The sequence below is a fragment of the Pelophylax lessonae genome (assembly GCF_965119305.1).
Source record: "Pelophylax lessonae genome assembly, chromosome: 1".
Lineage (NCBI taxonomy): Eukaryota > Metazoa > Chordata > Amphibia > Anura > Ranidae > Pelophylax > Pelophylax lessonae.
In genome coordinates, this window is record NC_138768.1 from 307,492,254 (window position 1) to 307,515,208 (window position 22,955).

General features: G+C 43.2%; 1 protein-coding gene across 2 annotated transcripts in view; it reads right to left on the reverse strand.

The window, feature by feature from the left end:
• THOC5 (THO complex subunit 5) overlaps nucleotides 1-11,613 on the reverse strand; it is a 38,487-nt gene extending 26,874 nt beyond the window's left edge. For both annotated transcript variants that reach the window (XM_082245349.1, XM_082245348.1), the window contains exons 1-4: nucleotides 11,522-11,613; nucleotides 7,926-8,021; nucleotides 7,617-7,760; nucleotides 371-484 (exon numbers count right to left, since the gene is read on the reverse strand). In XM_082245349.1, coding sequence (XP_082101475.1) covers nucleotides 371-484; nucleotides 7,617-7,760; nucleotides 7,926-8,003 — 336 coding nt within the window. In that variant the 5' untranslated portion in view covers nucleotides 8,004-8,021; nucleotides 11,522-11,613. The remainder of the gene's footprint in view (nucleotides 1-370; nucleotides 485-7,616; nucleotides 7,761-7,925; nucleotides 8,022-11,521) is intronic.
• Between the last annotated feature and the right edge of the window lie 11,342 nt (nucleotides 11,614-22,955).

A 22,955-nucleotide genomic window follows, 5' to 3' on the forward strand; every position in this document is an offset into this window, starting at 1 on the left:
GATTGCAGGTGAAAGGTCATGTTCCTGCAGACATTTCCGCCAGCTGTGTTGCCCGTACCTTTGTATGGGCTCTCTTTGAAAGCTACAGGAAGTGTCAGTGGACTATGAGGGTGCTCATCAGCACCCTCAGAGTCCATTAAGAACTACAATCCATCTGCCGCAGTGACAGACAGGACTTGTAATTTATTTATTCATAGATCTGCAGAACCGTACCAATTTTAAAATGCGACAGCGGCTGCAGGGGAGAGGAACTTTGCCTGCTGTCACAGGGAAGGGGGTGCCGAACATGTTACACCCTAAATAAAACTGTTATATGCAGCATGTTTAGAAGACAGCTGGTAATCTCACGGGTTGTGAAAGTCGCATATACCTCATGGGTTTGGTCTCGGGATTTCTTTAGTCTGATGTGGGCCAAACGATTTAGTTTCTTCAGCGTCATGAAATGCACACAGCTCTTGATCCGCCTCTCTTCTATTTCTGCTGACTACGGAGGGAAAATAAATAAAAGGTTTTATGATCAATGTTATCAAAATAACATAAATGTATGAATTTTGTAGATTTTTTTTTTCAAAACATATAAAGAAAATAACTAAAATAAAAACTATCTTTTTATTAGCTAAATATGAAATACAGCATATGAACATGTCAGGTTTATGAGCCATAGCCATCAAGAAATGCAAGCAATTCAGTTTTCCACTACCTCTGTGGCAAATACAGTTGTGTTCATAAGTTTACATACCCTGGCAAAATTTATGATTTCTTGGCCATTTTTCAGAGAATATGAATGAGAACACAAAAACTTTTCTTTCACTCATGGTTAGTGTTTGGCTGAAGCCATTTATTATCAATCAGCTGTGTTTACTCTTTTTAAAATCAGAATGCCAACAGAAACTACCCAAATGACCCTGATCAAAAGTTTACATACCCCAGTTCTTGATACCGTCTATTAGGGCTGAACGATAATCGATAGGATATCGACTATCGTTCTGCAGGCGTGGGCGATATTCATATCGCCGAAGACACGATATTTAGTATAGGCAGGGAGAAGTCGGGACTCGGCAGGGGGAGGAGGACGACTCACAGTGATTAGATCCGTCCCATGTTCCGTGAAGCTCCATTCTCTGCCCATAGATGAGCTCCGCACACCGGGGGGCAGTGTGGGGGATGTAGTTCTTCGCTCCCCTGTTCCTCCACTGGTTGGCTCCTACAAAAGACTACATCTCCCGGCATTCCTTGCGCCTTATTAGCTGCCCCTGCACACAGACAGACAGCTCCAGCAGTGTCCTATCACAACGGAGGGGGATGATGTCACCTGCAGGCTGCAGCACGCAGAGACAGTTCAAATAGATCTCCGCGTATGAGGAGCCCGGGCAGGATTCATGAGGGACCCGGCATGCTCAGGTGAGAGAGACCCTCCCTATGCTAGGAATGGCTGTGCTGGAGAACACGGACAGTACACACTGCAGGGGATGCTGGGGAGACACTCAACCAGCTTATGGGCGTGACAGCTATGTGGGGAGACTGCTAATACTCAGTGCGGGGTGCATGGAGGGTGTTCCATTGAGAAGAGCAGCTTGCTGGGTGGCTGGAGCCTCCCATTGATCTGCAGACACTGGACACAATGGGGGCAACTACTGCCTTCCTTTCATTCTCCATTCATACTGTCATCCCACTGGAAGCACGGCGCAGATCAGCTGCACAGCTAACCAATCACACGTGCCTGCACACCAGATTGGTTCGCTGTGCCACTACTCACGGCATGATTGGTTGGCTGTGCCGTTGAGAAAAATAGCTGCAGGGCTGAGACTGAACGTGTGGGGTGCACTGCATGGAAGTGGAGTGAATCACTGTATGCAGCTGTTTTCTTTTACCGGCGCCTCGTCCTCCTACCACCACTGGGAGAAAAGAATTGTGAGAAATATCCTGCATGAATGAAATTCCTTGGTACAGTACAGAACAGCACTGTAGGCAAAAGGATACCAAGCATTAGAGGTAACTTATTTACATTTTATTTTTGGAAACACTTTATTGGCTTGGTGGTCACTTGGACAAAAAGTGTGAGAAAATCTCCACAATTGGGACAAACCATTTCAAAGCGCAACAGAGGATTTCAATCTTTCCATACTCTACCCAAATCCTACAAAATAAAAAAAGTTTGGCTGGGGTTGCAGTTTGGAGGATTACTATATAGTTTTAAATTACAGTGTTGGGAGTGGCTAGTGTAATGAGTTCCACTTCCCTCAGCTACATCATACATCAAATACACAGCTGCTAAATTGCAACCCTGCCCACTGTTTATCCTCTGCTCCCCCCCCCCCCCCAAACACGTCTGGTCCTCCGTTCTTAGAACGGAGGTACCCGACACCAGGAAAGTCTATGGGGATGTCACATAGAGAGGAAGTAGGTGGGCAGATGGTGATCAATGGCAGTGCAGAGATTTTGCATCTGCAAATCTGGCAAAGGATGCCACAGAAGTTTACATTGCACATTACACCTGCCAGCCACACTAACTGTCACTGAGTGAGTATCAGTATACCATTATTAACCCTGGCCTGCCCTGTATCTGCAATTACAATCAGAAGGCTGTGCTGCTGCCTGCATGCCCTGCTGCAATACTTCATGATTTCCATCCATTCTCAATATCGCAATATATATCGTTGAAAAAAATATTGCAATATATTTTTTTTCCAATATCGTGCAGGCCTACTGTCTATTGCCCCCTTTAACATCAATAACAGCTTGAAGTCTTTTGTGACATTTGTGGATGAGGCTCTCTCTTCTTAGATGGTAAAGCTGCCTATTCTTCCTGGCAAAAAGCCTCCAGTTCCTGTAAATTCTTGGGCTGTCTTGCATGAAGGGCACATTTGAAATCTCCCCAGAGTGGCTCAATTATATTGAGGTCAGGAGACTGAGATGGCCACTCCAGAATCTTCACTTTATTCTGCTGTAGCCAATGACAGGTCAACGTGGCCTTGTGTTTAGGATCATTGTCATGTTGGAATGTCCAAGTATGTCCCATGCGCAGCTTCCGGGCTAATGAATGCAAATTTTCCTCCAGTATTTTCTGATAACATACTGCATTCATCTTGCCATCAATTCTGCCCAAATTTCCTGTGGCTTTGTAGCTCACACATCCCCAAAACATCAGTGATCCACCTGTGTTTCACAGTAGGAATGGTACACCTTTCATCATAGGCCTTGTTGACTCCTCTCCAAATGTAGCGTTTATAGTTGTGGCCAAAAAGCTCAATTTTGGTCTCATCACTCCAAATGACTTTGTGCCAGAGGGTTTGAGGCTTGTCTCTGTGCTGTTTGGCGTATTGTAATTGGGATACTTTGTGGCATTTGCGTAGTAATGGCTTTCTTCTGGCAACTTGACCATGCAGCACTTCTTTCTTCAAGTTCTGTATTTCACCTGAAGTGAATTGTGGTTTTCTTTGCATCCCAAACAATTTTCCTGGCAGTCATGGCTGAAATTTTAGTTGGTCTTCCTGACCGTGGTTTGGTTTCAACAGAACCCCTTATTTTCCATTTCCTGATTAGAATTTGAACACTGCTGATTGGCATTCTCAACTTCTTGGATATCTTTTTATAACCCTTTCCTGTTTTATACAGTTACTACCTTTTCCCGCAGATCCTTTGACAATTCTTTTGCTTTCCCCACGACTCAGAATCCAGAAACGTCAGTGCAGCACTGGATAAAAGATGCAAGGGTCTGTCAGGAGTCCAGAAACTCATTGACCTTTTATACACACACACACACTAATTACAAGCAAACAGATCACAGATGAGGATGGTTACCTTTAATAGCCATTCAAACCCCTTTGCGTCAACTTGTGTGCATGTTATCAGACCAAAATCACCAGGGTATGTAAACTTTTGATCAGGGTCATTTGTGTAGTTTCTGTTGTCAATATGATTTAAAAAGAGTAAACACAGCTGATTGATAATAAATGGCTTCAGCCAAACACTAACCATGAGTGAAAGAAAAGTTTTTGTGTTATCATTCATAGTCTCAGAAAAATGGCCAAGAAATCATAAATTCTGCCAGGGTATGTAAACTTATGAGCACAACTGTATTCACAACAACTAATAGGTATTATCTAAGCAGACCAGATTGCCACATGCTAGAAGGCTACATCATTTTAATATGCAATATTTGATATTTACATAAAATATTAAAAAATATATAGGATTTTCAAAGTTTCAAATATTAATGACAAAATTAAACAAGGTCTTCTGGATTAGCTATACAAACAGCTAAGACTTAGCCAAATATACTTAAGACTTGTCAGTTCTCTCTTGATATAGGCTCCTTTAACCACCTCCTCTTCTCTTCCCAAGCCTATTCTGACACTTCGCTCCTACATGTAAAAATCCTTTTTTTTTGTTAGAAAATTACTTAGAACCCCCAAAGGTTATATATATATATATATATATATATATATATATATATATATATATATAGTAGAGACTCTATAAAATAAAATGGTGTGTGTTGCAATTTCTCTGGGTCACACGGTGATTGCACAGCGGTTTTTCAACCCCAATTTTTTGGGAAAAAAACCCACATTCCTGAAAAAAAAATTAAAAAACAGTAAAGTTAGTCAAATTTTTTTGTATAATGTGAAAAATGATGTTACACCAAGTAAAAAGATACCCAACGTGTCACCCTTTAACCACTTAAGCCCCGGAGGATTAGGCTGCTCAATGACCAGGCCCTATTTTGCGATTCGGCACTGCGTGACTAACGGACAATTGCGCGGTCGTGCGACGCTGAACCCAAATGAAATTTTTTTCCCACAAACAGAGCTTTCTTTTGGTGGTATTTGCGGTTTTTATTTTTTGCACTATAAACAAAAAAAAAGGAGCGACAATTTTGAAAAAAATAACAATATTTTTCACATTTTTTTTATATGAAATTCTCAAAAAAAAAAAAAAGTAAAAATCAATATTTTTTAACATTATAGGCCAATTTATTTTCTACTACATATTTTTGGTAAAAAAAAACAAAAAAACGCAATAAGCGTATTTTGATTGGTTTGCGCAAAAGTTATTGCGTTTACTAACTACGGGAAAGATTTGTGTCATTTTTATTGTTTTTTTTTTTTTTTTTAACTAGTAATGGCGGCGATCCGTTTTTTTTTTTGCGGGACTGTGACATTGCGGCGGACAGATCGGACCCCTGACTCACATTTTTTGACACTTTTGGGGGTACCAGACATTACTACAGTAATCAGTGCTATAAATATGCACTGTTACTGTAAAAATGACACTGGCAGGGAAGGGGTTAACTTTATTTGGTGTTCAAGGGGTTAAGCGTGTCCCTAGGCGCGTGATTCTAACTGTTAGGGGGCGTGGCTAGTGAGTTACCACAGAGACATGCTATCCTATATAGCAGGATCGCATAGCCTCTGTGCCTACTTCAGTGAGAATGACAGACGGCTGTGTTTACATCAGCCGTTTGTCTTTCTCCCTCTCCTGCGGGAGATTGCAAGTGGCCGGCGGCCATCGGAGCCGCTGGTCACACGTTCTAGCTCAGCAGGGAACGCGCCGCCGGTGGCGTGCGCTCGCCCCCTACAGGCTCGTGGGTGAGCAACGTAGGTCTACGTCGCTTTGCCTGTAGGGGGCTGACTGCCGCAGTAAATAGTCGTGCGGCAGTCGGCAAGTGGTTAAAATAGTGTCTGCCAGTGGAATGGCGGCAAACTACGGTGCTTAAAATTCTCCATAGGCGACGCTTTTGAACGCCTTTATAGATTACCAGTTTAGAGTGGCACAGGATGTCTGGTGGTAGAATTATTTCTCTCACTCTGACATTCGCGGCAATACCTCACGTGTGGTGCAATCACCGTTTGCTTATGCGCACAGGAGTAACTTATGTGTTTGCATTTGCTTGTAAGCACGGTGGGACGGAGGCGCTTTACATTTTTTATTTCATACAAAATTATTATTATTTTGCAAACTTTTACAAACTTTATTGCCATCACAAGTGATGAACAACATCCCATGTGACAGGTCCTCTTTATGGAGAGATTTGAGGTCTATTAGAGATCGGTCTGATCGGCTGCTTTCCTGGCCGCTAATGGACAGGTAAACAAAGGGGCGGAACCGGAAGTGACAAATACCTGTCGCTCCCAGTTTCCAGAGAGAGGGGAACGACGTCAGTTCCTCTCTCTCTGTACCAGGCAGCCATTGTCATCAGCTGCACTGCTCCCAGCCTCCGCGATGGGGCCGGAGAGCCCAGGAGGAGAGGTGGTGGCAGGAGGGGGGTTGGGCCCCCTTCCACCACCCGCAGAAGTAATTGAGTGGCTAATTAGATGCAGACATCATCCCGGTATAACCATTGGAACCCAAGGACGTACGGGTACGTACATTTGGGGGAAGTGGTTAAAGCGTATTTAAAACATATGCTTTATCTTTTTGAAGAAATGCAAAGTAGAAGGTTCTACTATTTTTGATGTGATTATTCCTATTGTTTACTATCCTCTAGACTCCTTTAAAAATGCTATAAATAAATCTAAAATAAAACTCAAAACTATTAATAACCTTAAAGTTAACCTGTCAGCACGTCTAAATATTTAACCATAAAAAGACCTAACGTTTGGCTAGCAGTTGTGGCACAGCCCCTTTTACTTGAAGGCACCCCTACTGCCTGCTGAACGCATCATGAGGGATCGGTTTTACCATGCGGCAAAGATTTGTTTACACACGCATCGGACTGCCTTTGCAGCCTAAAGGGGGGGGGGGGGGGTTCATTTCAAAAGTAATGGAGGCTTTTTTCCTCCTCAGTTTTTTTTTCCCAAAAAAAAAAAATCAGTGGAAATATATCTAGCTAGCTGTGTTTTTTTTTTTTTTTTTTAGAAATCATACTTACCTAGTCCAATGCTGCATCTGTCCCCCGCTGGCTCTAAGACTGTAGAACCGAGGGGTCAAGCACCACTGATCAATCAGTTCTCAGTGACTGTCAGTCACCGCTGTCTGCCCACATTCACAGGTAAACTCTAAACCGATGACCTTTTGAGTCTTTAAGGTGTTACCCATGGAAAGTCTGGTTTCTTTTTACATGTATGCGCTATATTAAAGCTTGAACTTGTTGGGTATCTATTTACTCAACCTCATCCTTTATAAATTTACCAAAAAAAAATAAAAAATTGGGAGATGTATCTTGTTTGTTTGCCCTTAAATAAAAGTTAGTGTATTTTTTACTGAAAATTTGCGCAAATATTGTATGACCAAAAAAAAATATATATATATATATATATATATATATATATATATATATATATTATCGGAACTAAAACCATTTCATTCTCCAGGTCTGCTTTATTAGTAAAAAAGTATATATCATATTTTGGGGGTTTAAAATATTCTTTAGGCCTAAAATGTATTTATTTTTTTTAAATGTGTTCAAAAAAATAAAAACCCACAAAAACTGGCCTGGCAACAGTGGTTTGGGATAGCACTACACTTATTGTTCACTTGTGTGAATAGGATAATCCTAGGTACCAGTAGTTTTGCACAAGAGCTGCATGTACATCTGTGATTCATGAGTACTTGGCTTAAGAAACTGCTGCAATCCATAACACAAACGCCCAATGCTGGAGCAAAACACTCACTGCCTCTTTGCTGCCCTTGCTTTTAAGGTCCTGAATTTCAGCCATAAGTCTATGTAGTTCTTCACAAGTTTCCTTGTATAGCTGGTAGTCCTTTTTCGGGTCACGCAAGTCCACCTCAGCCTCTTCACTATAGTATCGCCCCTCCTTTATTAAGGGAAAAAAAAATGACCACTTAAATTCAACGTATAAAACCCAACAGTTACCATTGAGGATTCTACAAGCTATTTGTGCTTCCTCATATTTATCGCACTCACAATGTACTGTGAAAGTAAAAAGTTTATTTACAAATGTAAAAATATTCTCTGTTACCTGCTCTTCATGACGGCTCCGTTTTCCTTCTTCCCCCCTAATAACTTTTGGCTTTCTCTTCTTACTATCGGAGGACATTGTTCTTGTGTAAAATGGCTGTTAAGGACATAAAATAAATTGTTTGTCATTTGCGTATATTTGATAGAAAGATATATTTTAATTTTAATAAAGACTCAGGTATACTTAATAGCATCCTCTATAGATGTCTCAGTGCTTAAAGAGTTACATTTCCATCAAAGCGGAGTTCCGGCAGTTTTTTTTTTTTTAAATAAATGAACCCCTGGAATAGTCACTGGTCATGCTTTAACATTTAACTATCTTCTAAATCAGCCTCTCTCAACCAGTGTGCCGCGGCACTCTGGGGTGCCGCTAGAGGTCCTCGGGTGTGCCATGGGATCATGGGAGAGAAGGGCTGTAAGATGAGCCCATCTCCCGATCCCCTGCCGAACTATACATCGGCACTGTGAGTCAGCTTCGTAAGCTTCAAAAGTGAATGTAAAGAGAGGGGGAGTGTACTTTGCTCTCCGCTTCCCCCTACAGTGCAGTACCCAGCTGAATGAGAAAGGTACTGTGCTGGAATGTTTTCAAGAGCTTTATAAATGTGTCTCTGTGTGTGTATGGGTCTACATGTGCATATGTGTGTGTGTGTGTGTCTGTTATGTGTGTACTTGTGTGTACTTGTGTATGTACACGTGTCTGTTATGTGTGTACACAGGTCTGGGTCTTTATGCTTGCATATATACGTGTGTGTGTGTGTGTGTAAATGTGTCTGTTCGTGTGTGCATGCGTGCGCGTTTGTATGTGTGTTACTTTTACCCCTGCAGCATTTAGAATTTAATTTCCTGTTTGAAAAGAACCTGGGATTGATGACACTCTTCTCCCAGGAAAAAAAAAAAAGTGCCAATGCCCTTTAAATAAAAAACAGAACTGGATGAGGCAAAGTGGTCGAAACTCCGCTTTAAGTGAACTTCAACTTGCTTCTCCTTGATAGACTGATTGTGATTGTAACAAACGTATTACAGCGCTAAGGCTTAACCACTTAAACCCCTTTCCTAACCAGACTAATTTTCAGCTTTCAGTGCTCTCACATTTTGAATGACAATTACTCAGTCATGCAACACTGTACCCATATGGAATTTCCGTCCTTTTTTTCATACAGAGTTTACTTTTGATGGTATTTAGTCATCACTGTTTTTTTTATTTTTTGTGCTATAAATGAAAAAGTCCGAAAATATTGTAAGAAAATGCATTTTTCTTTGTTTGGGTTTTAATATTTAGCAAATTTAGTATTTTGCTTAATACGTTTTGGCTGAAAGTTATACTGCTACATAACTTTGGTAAAAAAAAAATAATAATAAAGTATATATTATTTGGTGTTTGTGAAGGTTATTGAGTCTACAAGCTATGGTGCCAATCATTGAAAATTGATCACACCTGATGTACAGAAGGCCTATCTCATTTCTTGAGACCCTAACAAGCCAGGAAAGTACAAATACCCCCCAAATGACCCCTTTTTTTGGAAAGTAGACATTCCAAGGTATTTAGTAAGAGGCATTGTGAGTTTTTTGAAGCTGTGATTTTTCCCACAATTCTTTGCAGAACGAAGATTGTTTTTTTTTTTTTATTCACAAAATTGTCATATTACGAAGTTATTTCTCACACAATGTATAGCCATACTTGCAACTACACCCCAAAATCCATTCTGCTACTCCTGCTGATTATGGCGATGCCACATGTGTGCGACTTTTACACAGCCTGACCACATACAGAGGTCCAACATCCAGGGAGCACCTCCAGGCACTCTAGGAACAAATTACACATATATTTTTCTGACAAACTATCGCGCTTTTGAAGGCCTTGGGAGCACCAGGACAATGGGAAATGAATGGGAATTGACATCACCCATAGACTTACTATGGGGCTTCCGTTGTCAGATGCCTCCTCTGCAACTGCCTCCATAGTAAAGCCGCTGCTGACAGCTCATCATGGGATCAAACCGGCTTCAGAAAAGGTATTATAGCGATTTCTTCTTTATAGGGCTAGATAGGTTAATCTTAGAACGTGCATGCCTGTACATGTAGCGATTTTAGTGTTAGGGTGGACATCTTCTTTAAAGACACAGCAACAAGTCAACGCTCATGTGTACGAGGCCTTAAAAGCACAATTAAAATCCCCCCAAAAAAAAGCTTTCAGGGCATAAAAAGTTTATGATTATCAAGACATTACTGTAGTACTGCAAGGAAACATTAACTCTTCACTGTTGTCAGACATCCCAAGTCTCCTGCCAGGTGCGATAGTCTCCTGCATGCGGCCCCCTGACACCCACAAGTGGCGCGCTATATCCTGGCTGTCAGAACGGAGCCGATGCTTCCTGATTAGTTCTGACTCAGTGCTGACAGTCTTAGTCACAGGCGCAGTGATATCAAATGCAGTCTCCTCACAGGCAGGGTGCATTGGGCATCACTCCGCCTGTGACTCAGACTGTCAGGACTGACCGAGAGAGGAAGCATCGGCTCTGCAGTATGCTTCCTACAGCGCCGCTCCTCACACTTTCACTCTGTTGATGTCATCATGCGTATCAAGCCAGCATTTCCCGCCAGTACCAGCCAGCAGTGAGTACTACCCACAGCAGTACCCACCAGGAGTATCAGCCAGCATTTCCCGCCTGCAGTACAAGCCAGCAAAGTACAAGCAAGTGGTACCCACCAGCAGTACCCGCCAGGAGTATCAGCCAGCATTTACCATCAGCAGTAGCCACAGCAGTACAAGCCAGCACAGTACCAGCCAGCAGTACCCACCAGGAGTATCAGCCACCTGTAACCACCAGCAGTACCAGCCACCTGTAACCACCAGCAGTACCAGCCACCTGTAACCACCAGCAGTAATCACCAGCAGTACCAGCCACCTGTAACCACCAGCAGTACCAGCCACCTGTAACCACCAGCAGTACCAGCCAGCAGTAACCACCAGCAGTACCAGCCAGCAGTAACCACCAGCAGTACCAGCCACCTGTAACCACCAGCAGTACCAGCCAGCAGTAACCACCAGCACGCAGTAAAGTGTAAATATCCCAGAATGTGCAGTGTTTCTGACTCCTACCACTATGACCACTTCAAATCACTGAAGTAGTCGTGGCGATTAGAGTGTTCCTTTAATATCTCTCAGAAGAAGTAAACCTCCGTATACTGATTCCATTTCATCATCCTCTAGTTTTGTTAAATTGGTGGGGGGAGGGCACGGATTTAGCTTTTATGAGTTTTTGCAGGTTGGGATGTTGTGTATGTAGGGATCAGTTCTAATACAATTCCACATAACCCACTGTGAGTTCTATCGCCATATTAATCCTAAATTACAATGCAGGCCGAGGTGTTCATCCTCATTGGTACAATGGCATGCTGGGAGCAGTAGTGGCACAGCAGCTGTATGATAACATAGACATCTCCGCTGCACTGAGTATTGTCATTCCCTGTCACAGAGAGTTGGGTCAGGCGCCCTCTTAGCTTCTTACTGCCTAAGGACAGCGTTGTGTAATCTTAACTTGGCGCATGTGTCTCCAGAATACAAGGCTCCCTCATCTCAGCCAACAGTGTACTTACATCACCGCGGACCTTCCAACGTAAATATTCAATGAACTCCAGCAGTTCTCCTCTACTTCCGTCCGCAAAGACTACTCCGCCCGGATGTACAACCTATGACCCCCAACACTGCACCATAGAGTGTACAGCGCTGGGGAAGACAGTCTCCACGTCAGGCACCATACAGTATATAATGCTAGGGAAGAGCGTGTGCAGCAAATAGAGGCAAGTTAAAACAGCGCTACAATCACTCATTGTGGAGGGAAATGAAATGACATATACTGCAAAAGTGTATACAGTATGTTATTGCAAACCAGGGAGAAAGCGTCTGAACTAGTTTTGTTCTGTTAACCACTTCAGCTCCGGAAGGATTTACCCCCTTCCCAACCATGCCATTTTTTGCGATACAGCACTGCGTTGCTTTAATTGACAATTGCGCGGTCGTGCAACATTGTGCACAAACAAAATTTATGTCCTTTTTTTCCCCACAAATACCGCTTTCTTTTAGTGGTATTTGATCACCTCTGCGTTTTTTTAATTTATGCGCTATAAACAAAAAAATAAGCAACAATTCTGAAAAAAAAAAACAACTATGTTTTACTTTCTGCTAAAACATACCCAATAAAAAAATCTATTTTTTTTTTAAAATTAATTTAGGCCAAAATGTATTCTGCAAAAAAAAAAAAAAAGAAAAAACCCAAGCCCTAATGTCCTACAAGGTATCAGCCCTGTTTCTTGTGACTTTATGGGGGGGGGGGGGGCTATTCCACCAAATATAATTATATATTTTAAACACACTTTCGCTCCAAAAATGGATGCAAGCTCAACCCCACCCATATACTTCAAAATATTCTTTAAACTATTTACTCTATACATGCCTCTTTGAGGGTGGTAAGTGTGCGGCTACTACCATCTGCATATAAAAATCACCTTTAATGTAGAAAAATATATAAAATTCACATGTACATCCCACATCACAGGACATTTTAAAAATAAATTCCACCTAACTGCTCCTATTATCAGAGGCAGCTCTTTAATTAGGCAAATTACGCAGTCACCTAAGGCCTCACGCTCACTGGGGCCTCGCAGCCAACTAATTTGCCTAATTGAAGAACCGCCTTTTGGGATTCAAGACTGTGGTTGACAACAATGTCACTGCGGAGGGTTAATGCTGTGAGCTCCATGAGCAGGTAGTGGAGAGAGAGAACATGGCTACGGCTGTGTGTCTGAAGGAGGAGGCGGGGCAAGTGCTATGTTTTCTGGGGGAGGAGACCCCCTTCCAGCAGCCGAAGCAAAATAATAACAGGAATTAAATATTACCACTGCACCAGAGCCACTGATCGCCCCCGGTCACTCCCCACTGGAGTGCTCCGCAGAGCACTCCCAGCACACCCGGGGGAGGCAGGCAGTCTGTCTGATAAGCAATGGTGAAGAGGGTCTCGGGGAGGAGGCCTCACCAGGGCAGCATAGAGCCGATGGATTCCATAGGAGGATAGAAGGGGTAGGTAGGAGAGGGCTCTCTTGGCTTGCCCCTCTCTGGGGCTGTCAATCCAGGTGGGGGGGGCGGGGATCAGGGCTGAAGCTGCGGGGAGAGAGGGAGCTACTGTGCCACAACACCCTTCTGCAGCTGGCTACCACCATCATGAGGGAGAGCCAGCCCCCTATCTCCCCTCTTCCAGCCTCCCTCATCCACTAGCCTTGTGCCTTCCTCCTGATTATCAATGCCACAAACAATCAGAACAGCTCAGTCCTATGCCAGTGTCTCCGTGTGCCCACCTTTGACAGCCCCTGACCCCTCCCTCTGCCCTGCCCTCATCCCTGCCTACGCAGGGCCCTACTGCTGGTTTTGGGAGGTCCCAGCCAAGGTGAGCGGGGCGTTCTGCATCTTGCGCTGGCACTGCCTGCTGATTGGCTTCTCCACTGCTATCTCCCGCCAGGAGCTCTTCCCCTACAGGGAGTCCCAGGGGGAAATGCTGCTGGCCAACTGGGTTAACGAGACCCCCTATGTGGTAAAACTCGCACGGCCCCTTCTCTTCTACGAGTCTGAGGTCAAAGAGCACTATGAGTAAAGCACTGAGAGAGAGAGGTCAGCAATGAGCGCAACAATAAGATAGAGAAAACCAGTACCGAGATAGAGAGAACTGACACCAGCACCGAGATAGAGAGAACTGACACCAGCACCGAGACAGAGAGAACTGACACCAGTACAGAGACAGAGAGAACTGACACCAGCACCGAGATAGAGAGAACTGACACCAGTACAGAGAGAGAGAACTGACACCAGCACCGAGACAGAGAGAACTGACACCAGCACCGAGACAGAGAGAACTGACACCAGCACCGAGACAGAGAGAACTGACACCAGTACAGAGACAGAGAGAACTGACACCAGCACCGAGATAGAGAGAACTGACACCAGTACCGAGATAGAGAGAACTGACACCAGTACAGAGACAGAGAGAACTGACACCAGTACCCAGATAGAGAGCACTGACACCAACATTGAGATAGAGAGCACTGGCACCAGCACTGGGATAGAGAGCACTGGCACCAGCACTGAGATAGAGAGCACTGACACCAACATTGAGATAGAGAGCACTGACACCAACATTGAGATAGAAAGCACTGACACAAACATTGAGATAGAGAGAACTGACACCAACATTGAGATAGAGAAGAGCACTGACACCAACACTGGGATAGAGAAAACTGACACCAGCACTGAGATAGCAAGAAACACAAAATAAGAGAGCACAAAGCTACCCTAGTGTAACTCGGCTTTAATATGATAAAGTTTAAAACACTACAATGGTCAAACTCACATTGTGTGAAATAGAGATCGACCAATATCGGTTTTTCGATGCCGATACCGATATTTTGCCCATCGCATATCGGTATGAGCCGATATTTTGTACATTTACAAAGTTTTGTACAAGTTTTGAAAAATAGACAATTTTTGACACAAATTTGGTACTGAACATGTTAATTTTTGCTTAATTTTTAATGGCTGGCTTGCTGGCACCCTGTGGTGGGTGGCTGGCTGTCTGGCACCCTGTGATGGATGGCTGGCTGGTTGGCACCCTGTGGTGGGTGGCTGGCTGTCTGGCACCATGTGGTGGGTGGCTGGCACCCTGTGGTAGGTGGCTGGCTGGTATCCTGTGGTGGGTGGGTGGCTGGCTTGCTGTCCCCCTGTGCTGGGTGGCTTTCTGTCCCCCTGTGGTGGGTGGCTGTCTGGCACCCTGTGGTGGATGTCTGGCACCCTGTGGTGGGTGGGTGGCTGGCTGTCTGGCACCCTGTGGTGGATGTCTGGCACCCTGTGGTGGGTGGCTGGCTTGCTGGCACCCTGTGGTGGGTGGATGGCTGGCTGTCTGGCATGCTGTGGTGGGTGGCTGGCTGTCTGGCATCCTGTAGTGGGTGGGTGGCTGGCTGTCTGGCACCCTGTGGTGGGTAGCTGGCTTGCTGACACCCTGTGGTGGGTGGTTGGCTGTCTGGCTGGCAGGCACAGGGGCTGGTCGGTACAGTGCCTGTGGGTGGCTGGCTGGTACAGGGCCTGTCTGGCACCCTGTGGTGGGTGGCTGGCTGCCTGGCACCCTGTGGTGGGTGGCTGGCTGGCTGCCTGGCACCCTGTGGTGGGTGGGTGGTACAGGGCCTGTGGGTGGGTGGCTGGTACAGGGCCTGTGTGTGGCTGGCTCGCTGGTACAGTGCCTGTGGGTGGCTGGCTGGCTCGCCGGTACAGTGCTTGTGGCTGGCTTGCTGGTACAGGGCCTGTGGGTGTGGGTGGATGGCTTGCACCGGGCTGCTGAGGGTAGGTGTATGGCTGTGATACACTTCCGCGAAACTAGTCCTGACTCCAGACGAGGCTGTCAAAGGCGAGGGAGACAGCCTAAGAAGGCAGAATGACGTCACAAAAATATCGGTAACTTCCGGGGCCGATTAAGATATAATCGGGGAAAGTGCATATCGGCCCTCGATATATCAGCCTTGCCGATAATCAGACGATCCCTAGTGTGAAGATAGATACAGCATAAGGATTCCACTGTGGCCGCACTCCTATAACTATCTCAAGATCTCAACAGGGAGGCGGGAGATGTGGATGTTCAACCTAGCTGCCCGGATCCTGGCAGCACATCTAAGGCTATCCACCACCACGCTCGACATGGGGATCCTAATGCGCATGCGCCTTGTCCAGCCAGTGCTGCGCTCCGAGACACATAAACCCACATGAGCAAGATACAGGGTGGGGAGAGAGTGTAGACGTTACACAGTTGCCATGACAACTCATTTCAGAGGCGTGGCCTCCTGCCTCGGTTCACGCCTTCTCAATGGTAACTCGCCATTAATATGTTAAAAAAGTTAATACTTTGAATATGCTTAATTATGCTAAATTAAGGGATCGACCATGAGATAGAGTGTATACCACTCCCATTAAATGATGCTTCGATCACTAAACTGACCTCTGTAATCACCCATTTTTACTAATACTACTTTTTAACAAAACTGAGCTATTTAAAAATTTATATTTTGGTAAAATATTATATATACATATTCTTTTTAGTCTCCCATAAAGTGCACACATGTATTTCATATAAAGAGATGAAAAAAATGATTAGGAACTACCTCTTGTGAAAATGAACTACTTGCATAGCTCTAGCTCTTTCTGTATAACCATTAATTTTTTTAATACCATCTGTCAAGGAATTTTTTATGATGCTTGATCTATTTAGTTGCTATAGTCCCACCATTATAACCAATGCCTAGAAGTATTTTTCCCTCCCCTACCCCTCTGTCCCTTTAACTACTTCTGGACCGGAAGGATTTGCCCCCTTAATGACCTAGCCATCTTTTGCTATTCGGCACTGCGTTACTTTAACGGACAATTGCGCGGTCTTGCAACGCTGTACCTAAATAAAACTGATGTCCTTATTTTCCCACAAATAGAGCTTTCTTTTGGTGGTATTTTATAAAAAAAAAAAAAAAAAAAACAATATTTTTCACATTCTGCAATATAACATTCCCTATAAAAAAATTGTTTTCCGCTACATATTTTTTGGTAAAAAAAAAAATAAAAATTGCAATAAGCGTATTTTGATTGGTTTGCGCAAAAGTTATCGCGTCTACTAACTACGGGAAAGATTTGTCATTTTTATTGTTTTTTTTTTTAAATCAGTAATGGCAGCGAGCTGCGATTTTTAGCGGGACTGCGACATTGTGGCGGACAGATCAGACCCCTGACATTTTTTTTATCTTTTGGGGGGACCAGTGACATTACTACAGTAATCAGTGCTAAGAATATGCACTGTTACTGTAATAACGACACTGGCAGGGAAGGGGTTAACAATGGGTGATCAAGGGGTTAAATGTAAGCCTAGGGGAGTGTTTCTAACTGTATGGGGGTTGGGCTTTTGAAATGATCAGAGACCTGTGATCCTATATAAAAGGATCACAGGCGCTCTGATCTTTCCAGAGAGAAGAACGGTCAGCTGTGTTTACAGGTTTGCGGGTGGCCAGCGGTGATACACAGATATATCACAGTCCCAGGCATCAGTCTTCACCCCCATTTGGGGCAGAGGACATTGTTCCATAGATACATAGTAATCAGCAATTACTAGTTTACATAGAGTCTCTATAGGAATAGTACTTATTGGATAGTTGTCCCAGGTACTGCATTGCTTTCAACGGATGTCATCACCACCATCTGTAATCGGTTTCATGGGTACCTGGATGACCACAGGAGCAAGTAGCTGGGTAAAAAATGGCAGAACCGGTTGCGTTGGAGATCCCAGCTGCTTCAGAGGCTGTTTTTTTTCTGCCACATATTTTTGGTAAAAAAAATACCAATAAGTGTATATTGATTGGTTTGCACAAATGTTATCGTATCTACAAACTAGAGGCTAGATTTATGTCATTTTTAAAAAAATGTTTTTACTAGTAATGGTGGTGATCAACGCAATATGCATGATCGCTGTACTAATGACACTAGCTGGGAAGGGGTTAACACCAGGGGCAATCAAAGGCTTTAAGTGTGCTCCTAGGGAGTGCTTTCTAACTGTGTGGGGGATGTATTCAATAGATGAACACAGAGACCTGTGTTCCTAAATAGTAGGAACACAGAATCCCTGGGTTCATCTTGTTTACATAGGCAGACCGTTGTTCTGTCTCCATGGGGAGCGATTGTAGGCAGAGCCGTTCATTGGCTCCCCCTCTGGCCAATCAGCGCACACGCCCCCACTGTCTATTACACGAAGCAACATACAGGTACGTCGTTTCACGTAATAGAGCCGACCTGCCGTAGTAAAACTACAGCGGCTGGTCGGCAAGTGGTTAATTTTGAAAGCATAAAGGTTTAGTGCTGAGCAGCATGGGGTGTACCAACATTGCCTCTGCCAGCTTTCTACTGCTGCCGTCTAGCTTCTTTCAAAGTGTAACATCAAAACAGCATCACAGATATCAATATACTACATGTAAAACAAAAAAGGAAAACGAATGCAGCCATCACATCCAAAGATTAGAAAACTGCAACATATGTTTAGGTTTAGATACCCTTTAAGTAATCAACCAACACCCCAATTGCTCTAGCCTAGAAGCCTACAATTTTTTTTTTTGTGTATTATACAGCATACAAAGACACGTATACATTTTTTATACATGGAGCAGCCCTATTGCCCATTATATTTGCAGAATGTGCTTCCTGTATATCCTAAAAATATATTTATATAATTTATCTGCTCACTCACCCCAATGTGACAGTGCAGGGTCAATCACTAAACATCAATGCTGTCAAATTAGAAGAGGAATTAGGATTATTATTATACAGGATTTATATAGCGCCAATAGTTTACCCAGCACTTTTTAACTTGGAATGAAACACATGCTTCCCCAAACTTGGATGCACCTGGTATTTTCCTTGCAGTCAGCAGCAAAAGTGAGTGACAGAGGAGCAAGGCAAATGTATTTGCTACTGGGCGAAGGAAACCTATTGTTGTGCCTCGCTCGTAGCAGAAATAGAATCTTACCTTTGTCCAATTACAGCAAAATGTGTCAGTCTGAAAAATGGCATTCATACAAGTCCTAAAAAATGCTTCTGCAGTGTACTTCCTTGTTATTGGGACCATTCAATGCGGTTAACCTTTATGAAGGGTGACTGGTCAGCGACTAGACCCTACATGTTTCTCAGCAGGCAAGGCAGACAATGTAGTGCCAGTCTTTCCTCAACAATACCCATGCCTTTGTAATAGTTGACTTGCTTTAATAATTAGTTGCTTGGGAGAATCCTAAGCACCACCAAGTTCATTAGCAAGAACAAGCCCACATGCAGAAGGCTCTTGAATGTTGTAGTTCGGGAGTCAGTATGGCACCTGACGTCTTGACATGGTCGTCCGTTATTGCAATTGAATTATTTTTTATGCCAATATGAGTTTATATAGAAGAGATGTTTCCCTAGGATTTAATTGTTGTTGATATACAACACATACCTAATGATCTGCTTCCAACGTTGGGCAGGAAACAGTATCAACTGAGGGAGGGTGTAATTTCATTGTTGGCACTGGGGGAAGGACTTCTAAGTCCAACTTTAACATTTTAACCAGGTGGTACCGCATGCCCATGGTGCTTCATAAGTATTTTCCAACTGTCACAGATCATTGTCAGAGATGCTGGGGGGTAGAGGGAAACCATGGTACACATAGTTTGGTCTTGTCCAAAACTAGCATACTTCTGGTCAGAAGATATCACAAAAGGTTGTCAAATATATATTCTCCAAGACGACCCGGCCTTCTTGCTCTTGCGTGTCACAGATGTGCCTAATAAAACCTGCAAAAAATCCATCCTACGACAACTCCTTAATGTTGCCAAAATTTGCATTTAATTGAGATGGCGAGACCTGCAACCTCCTTCTGTTACGCTGTGGTTGACAAAAGTAGAGGAGCTAATTAACCTGGAAGACCTAGTGCTTTCTATCCATAACCAGCATGAGGCTATCCATAACCAGCATGGGGCCGTACACATAAGAAAATCAGAAAGGAAAATTTCTGCAACGAACGGTCTGCCGATTTTTAGATCGTTAGTACAGTACTTTTGACAGCAAATTATGAATTTTTGTACGACAAACTGGATTTGCGGGCTACAACATTTTTACGTCCAATTTTTGTTTGATTAGTAAAGTTTTTGTCCAAAAAAAAAAAAATAAAAGCGCAAGACTACACATGCTCAGAAACAAAATAATACATACAAAAAAAATTCAACACGACATCACTTGAAGTTGAATTCGGTCTTACAAGAATTTTCATATGAAAGTAACCTCTTCACTTTCAATATGTAACTAGCAACACAAAACTGATGAAAATTCATCCAATAATCTCATCGTGTTTATGAGGCTTTACTCCTGCACATGGACCAACTAGAAAATGTTTGTATTTTCTGATGAAGGCACAGCCCTCCTTTACTCAAATTCTTAATACTCTCCACAGCTCCCTCCAATTTCTCCAGCCACTGTTACCTTATCAATCCCCCTTTTTTTTTTTTAATTCTCTCTCTTTTCGCCACCCTCTCTGCTGCGCTCTGCCTGACTGCTCTTCCTTTCCTTCTTTATTACCTCTAAGCCCCCCCCTCTCATCATCAAATCACATGCAATTACATATTACTTCCTTTTTTTTTTTTAAATTGTATAAATCATGTCTTCAGGGATCAGTGTGCGCCATCTTCGGTATTGTTTCCCAAGTCTGCATTGCATATTGCATCCACCCTTTTATGTATTTCTTGCTGTAATTTCATGCTTACACGATCGGGTCTTAGCCAAGCCCCGTTTACGATTGTTCCTATGGCAGCTCTGCCACTCGTAGCCGACCTGTTTATTAAATATCGAGTACATAACCGTGCAGAATTAGATAATCGTTTTTTAGAATTACTTTGTCATTCTTGTAATGTGTGCTTATCAGGTCGCCCTACGCTGCGGCTAATCACCACTATAGTATGCAGTCCGATGACAGGGTTTTACCCCATGTGACCACTTGCAGCAGGAAGTTCAGAGAGAATCTGCAGTCTCAAAGGTTTTGATGTGATAAAAAGGTGTGGGGGAGAATTAGCTATTACTTTAAAATTTGGCATGCCGAGCATGCTGCAAGCTTTCGTGAATAGCTTCATTGGGTACTATTGCCAATGATGCCGGTTCACTTCACAACACTGGGTATATTGGAAGACTAAATCGATAGCTATCTGGAATGTTACCTCTTGCTGTTCATACATTGTAGATCAATTATTGATACGTTTGTAACTCATGTTGTATGCCCTTTAAGCTGTAAAAGTTTTCGGCCAAGTGCTGAACACCTTTTCTCAAAATATAGAATTTGCAAAAAAAAAAAAAAAAAAAAAAAAAAAGGGCATCTTTTAGGGCTCTCCCGCCAAAAACAATTTTATGAATAGCAAAATTGTATCTAAATCATAGCCTCCTGTGATATTTTTTAACCAGGGTGTCTCCTGAACATACATGCATATTCCATTAATTTTAATAGAAGGCCCATCAACTGTTTTTTAGTCTGCAGAAGGGCATTCCTGGGAGCACAGTGGCCATAGGCAACAATCCTTTCCCTAATCAGAGTGTCACTTTATGGCCCTCTAGCCAGAATTCTTAATAAAAGCAGAATTTAAATCTCAATCAATCACAGAAGCAGTTTCTAGGGGCTATAGTGATAGCACTGGTAAATATATCAGCTATGCTACAGCTTCAGCTGCTTAGCTAATGCATCAATGCTTGGTTAGGTTTTGTTCACACTGAACTGCTTGAGTTGCATTCCAGTCTCCTGTTACCAACTTCTCTATTTAAGCTGTCAATCCATACGGAGTGACAGGCTTGTGGTATTAGTGGCCAGCTCCATCCACCAGTATATGGTCAGAGAACATGATCGATTGGTGTGTTTAAAAACAGTACTAGCCACACTTCATTGCCTAAGCCACTGGATGGTAAGACTGACCAATGCCAACTGTGAGGTACAGCATTGAGTTTAGGACAGTCCTAAAGAGTTGACTGTACAGTGCCTTGCCACATTTCAGGCTTCAAACAAAGATATAAAACTGTATTTTTTTGTGAAGAATCAACAACAAGTGGGACACAATCCTGAAGTGGATATTTGGATATTTCAAACTTTAACAAATAAAAAACTGAAAAATTGGGCGTGCAGAATTATTCAGCCCCCTTAAGTTAATACTTTGTAGTGCCACCTTTTGCTGCGATTATAGCTGTAAGTCGCTTGGGGTATGTCTCTATCAATTTTGCACATCGAGAGACTGAAATTTTTGCCCATTCCTCCTTGCAAAACCGCTCAAGCTCAGTGAGGTTGGATTGAGAGCGTTTGTGAACAGCAGTTTTCAGTTCTTTCCACATATTCTCGATTGGATTCAGGTCTGGACTTTGACTTGGCCATTCTAACACCTGGATATGTTTATTTGTGAACCATTCCATTGTAGATTTTGCTTTACGTTTTGGATCATTGTCTTGTTGGAAGACAAATCTCCGTCCCAGTCTCAGGTCTTTTGCAGACTCCATCAGGTTTTCTTCCAGAATGGTCCTGTATTTGGCTCCATCCATCTTCCCATCAATTTTAACCATCTTCCCTGTCCCTGCTGAAGAAAAGCAGGCCTAAACCATGATGCTGCCACCACCATGTTTGACAGTGGGGATGGTGTGTTCAGGGTGATGAGCTGTGTTGCTTTTACGCCAAACATAACGTTTTGCATTATTGCCAAAAAGTTCGATTTTGGTTTCATCTGACCAGAGCACCTTCTTCCACATGTTTAGTGTGTCTCCCAGGTGGCTGTTGGCAAACTTTAAACAACACTTTTTATGGATATCTTTAAGAAATGGCTTTCTTCTTGCCATTCTTCCATAAAGGCCAGATATGTGCAGTATACGATTGATTGTTGTCCTATGGACAGAGTCTCCCACCTCAGCTGTAGATCTCTGCAGTTCATCCAGAGTGATCATGGGCCTCTTGGCTGCATCTCTGATCAGTCTTCTCCTTGTATGACCTGAAAGTTTAGAGGGACGGTCAGGTCTTCGTAGATTTGCAGTGGTCTGATACTCCTTCCATTTCAATATTATCGCTTGCACAGTGCTCCTTGGGATGTTTAAAGCTTGGGAAATCTTTGTATCCAAATCCGGCTTTAAACTTCTCCACAACAGTATCTCGGACCTGCCTGGTGTGTTCCTTGTTCTTCATGATGCTCTCTGCGCTTTAAACGGACCTCTGAGACTATCACAGTGCAGGTGCATTTATTACGGAGACTTGATTACACACAGGTGGATTCTATTTATCATCATTAGTCATTTAGGTCAACATTGGATCATTCAAAGATCCTCACTGAACTTCTGGAGAGAGTTTGCTGCACTGCAAGTAAAGGGGCTGAATAATTTTGCACACCCAAAGTTTTTTATTTGTTAACAAAGTTTGAAATATCCAATAAA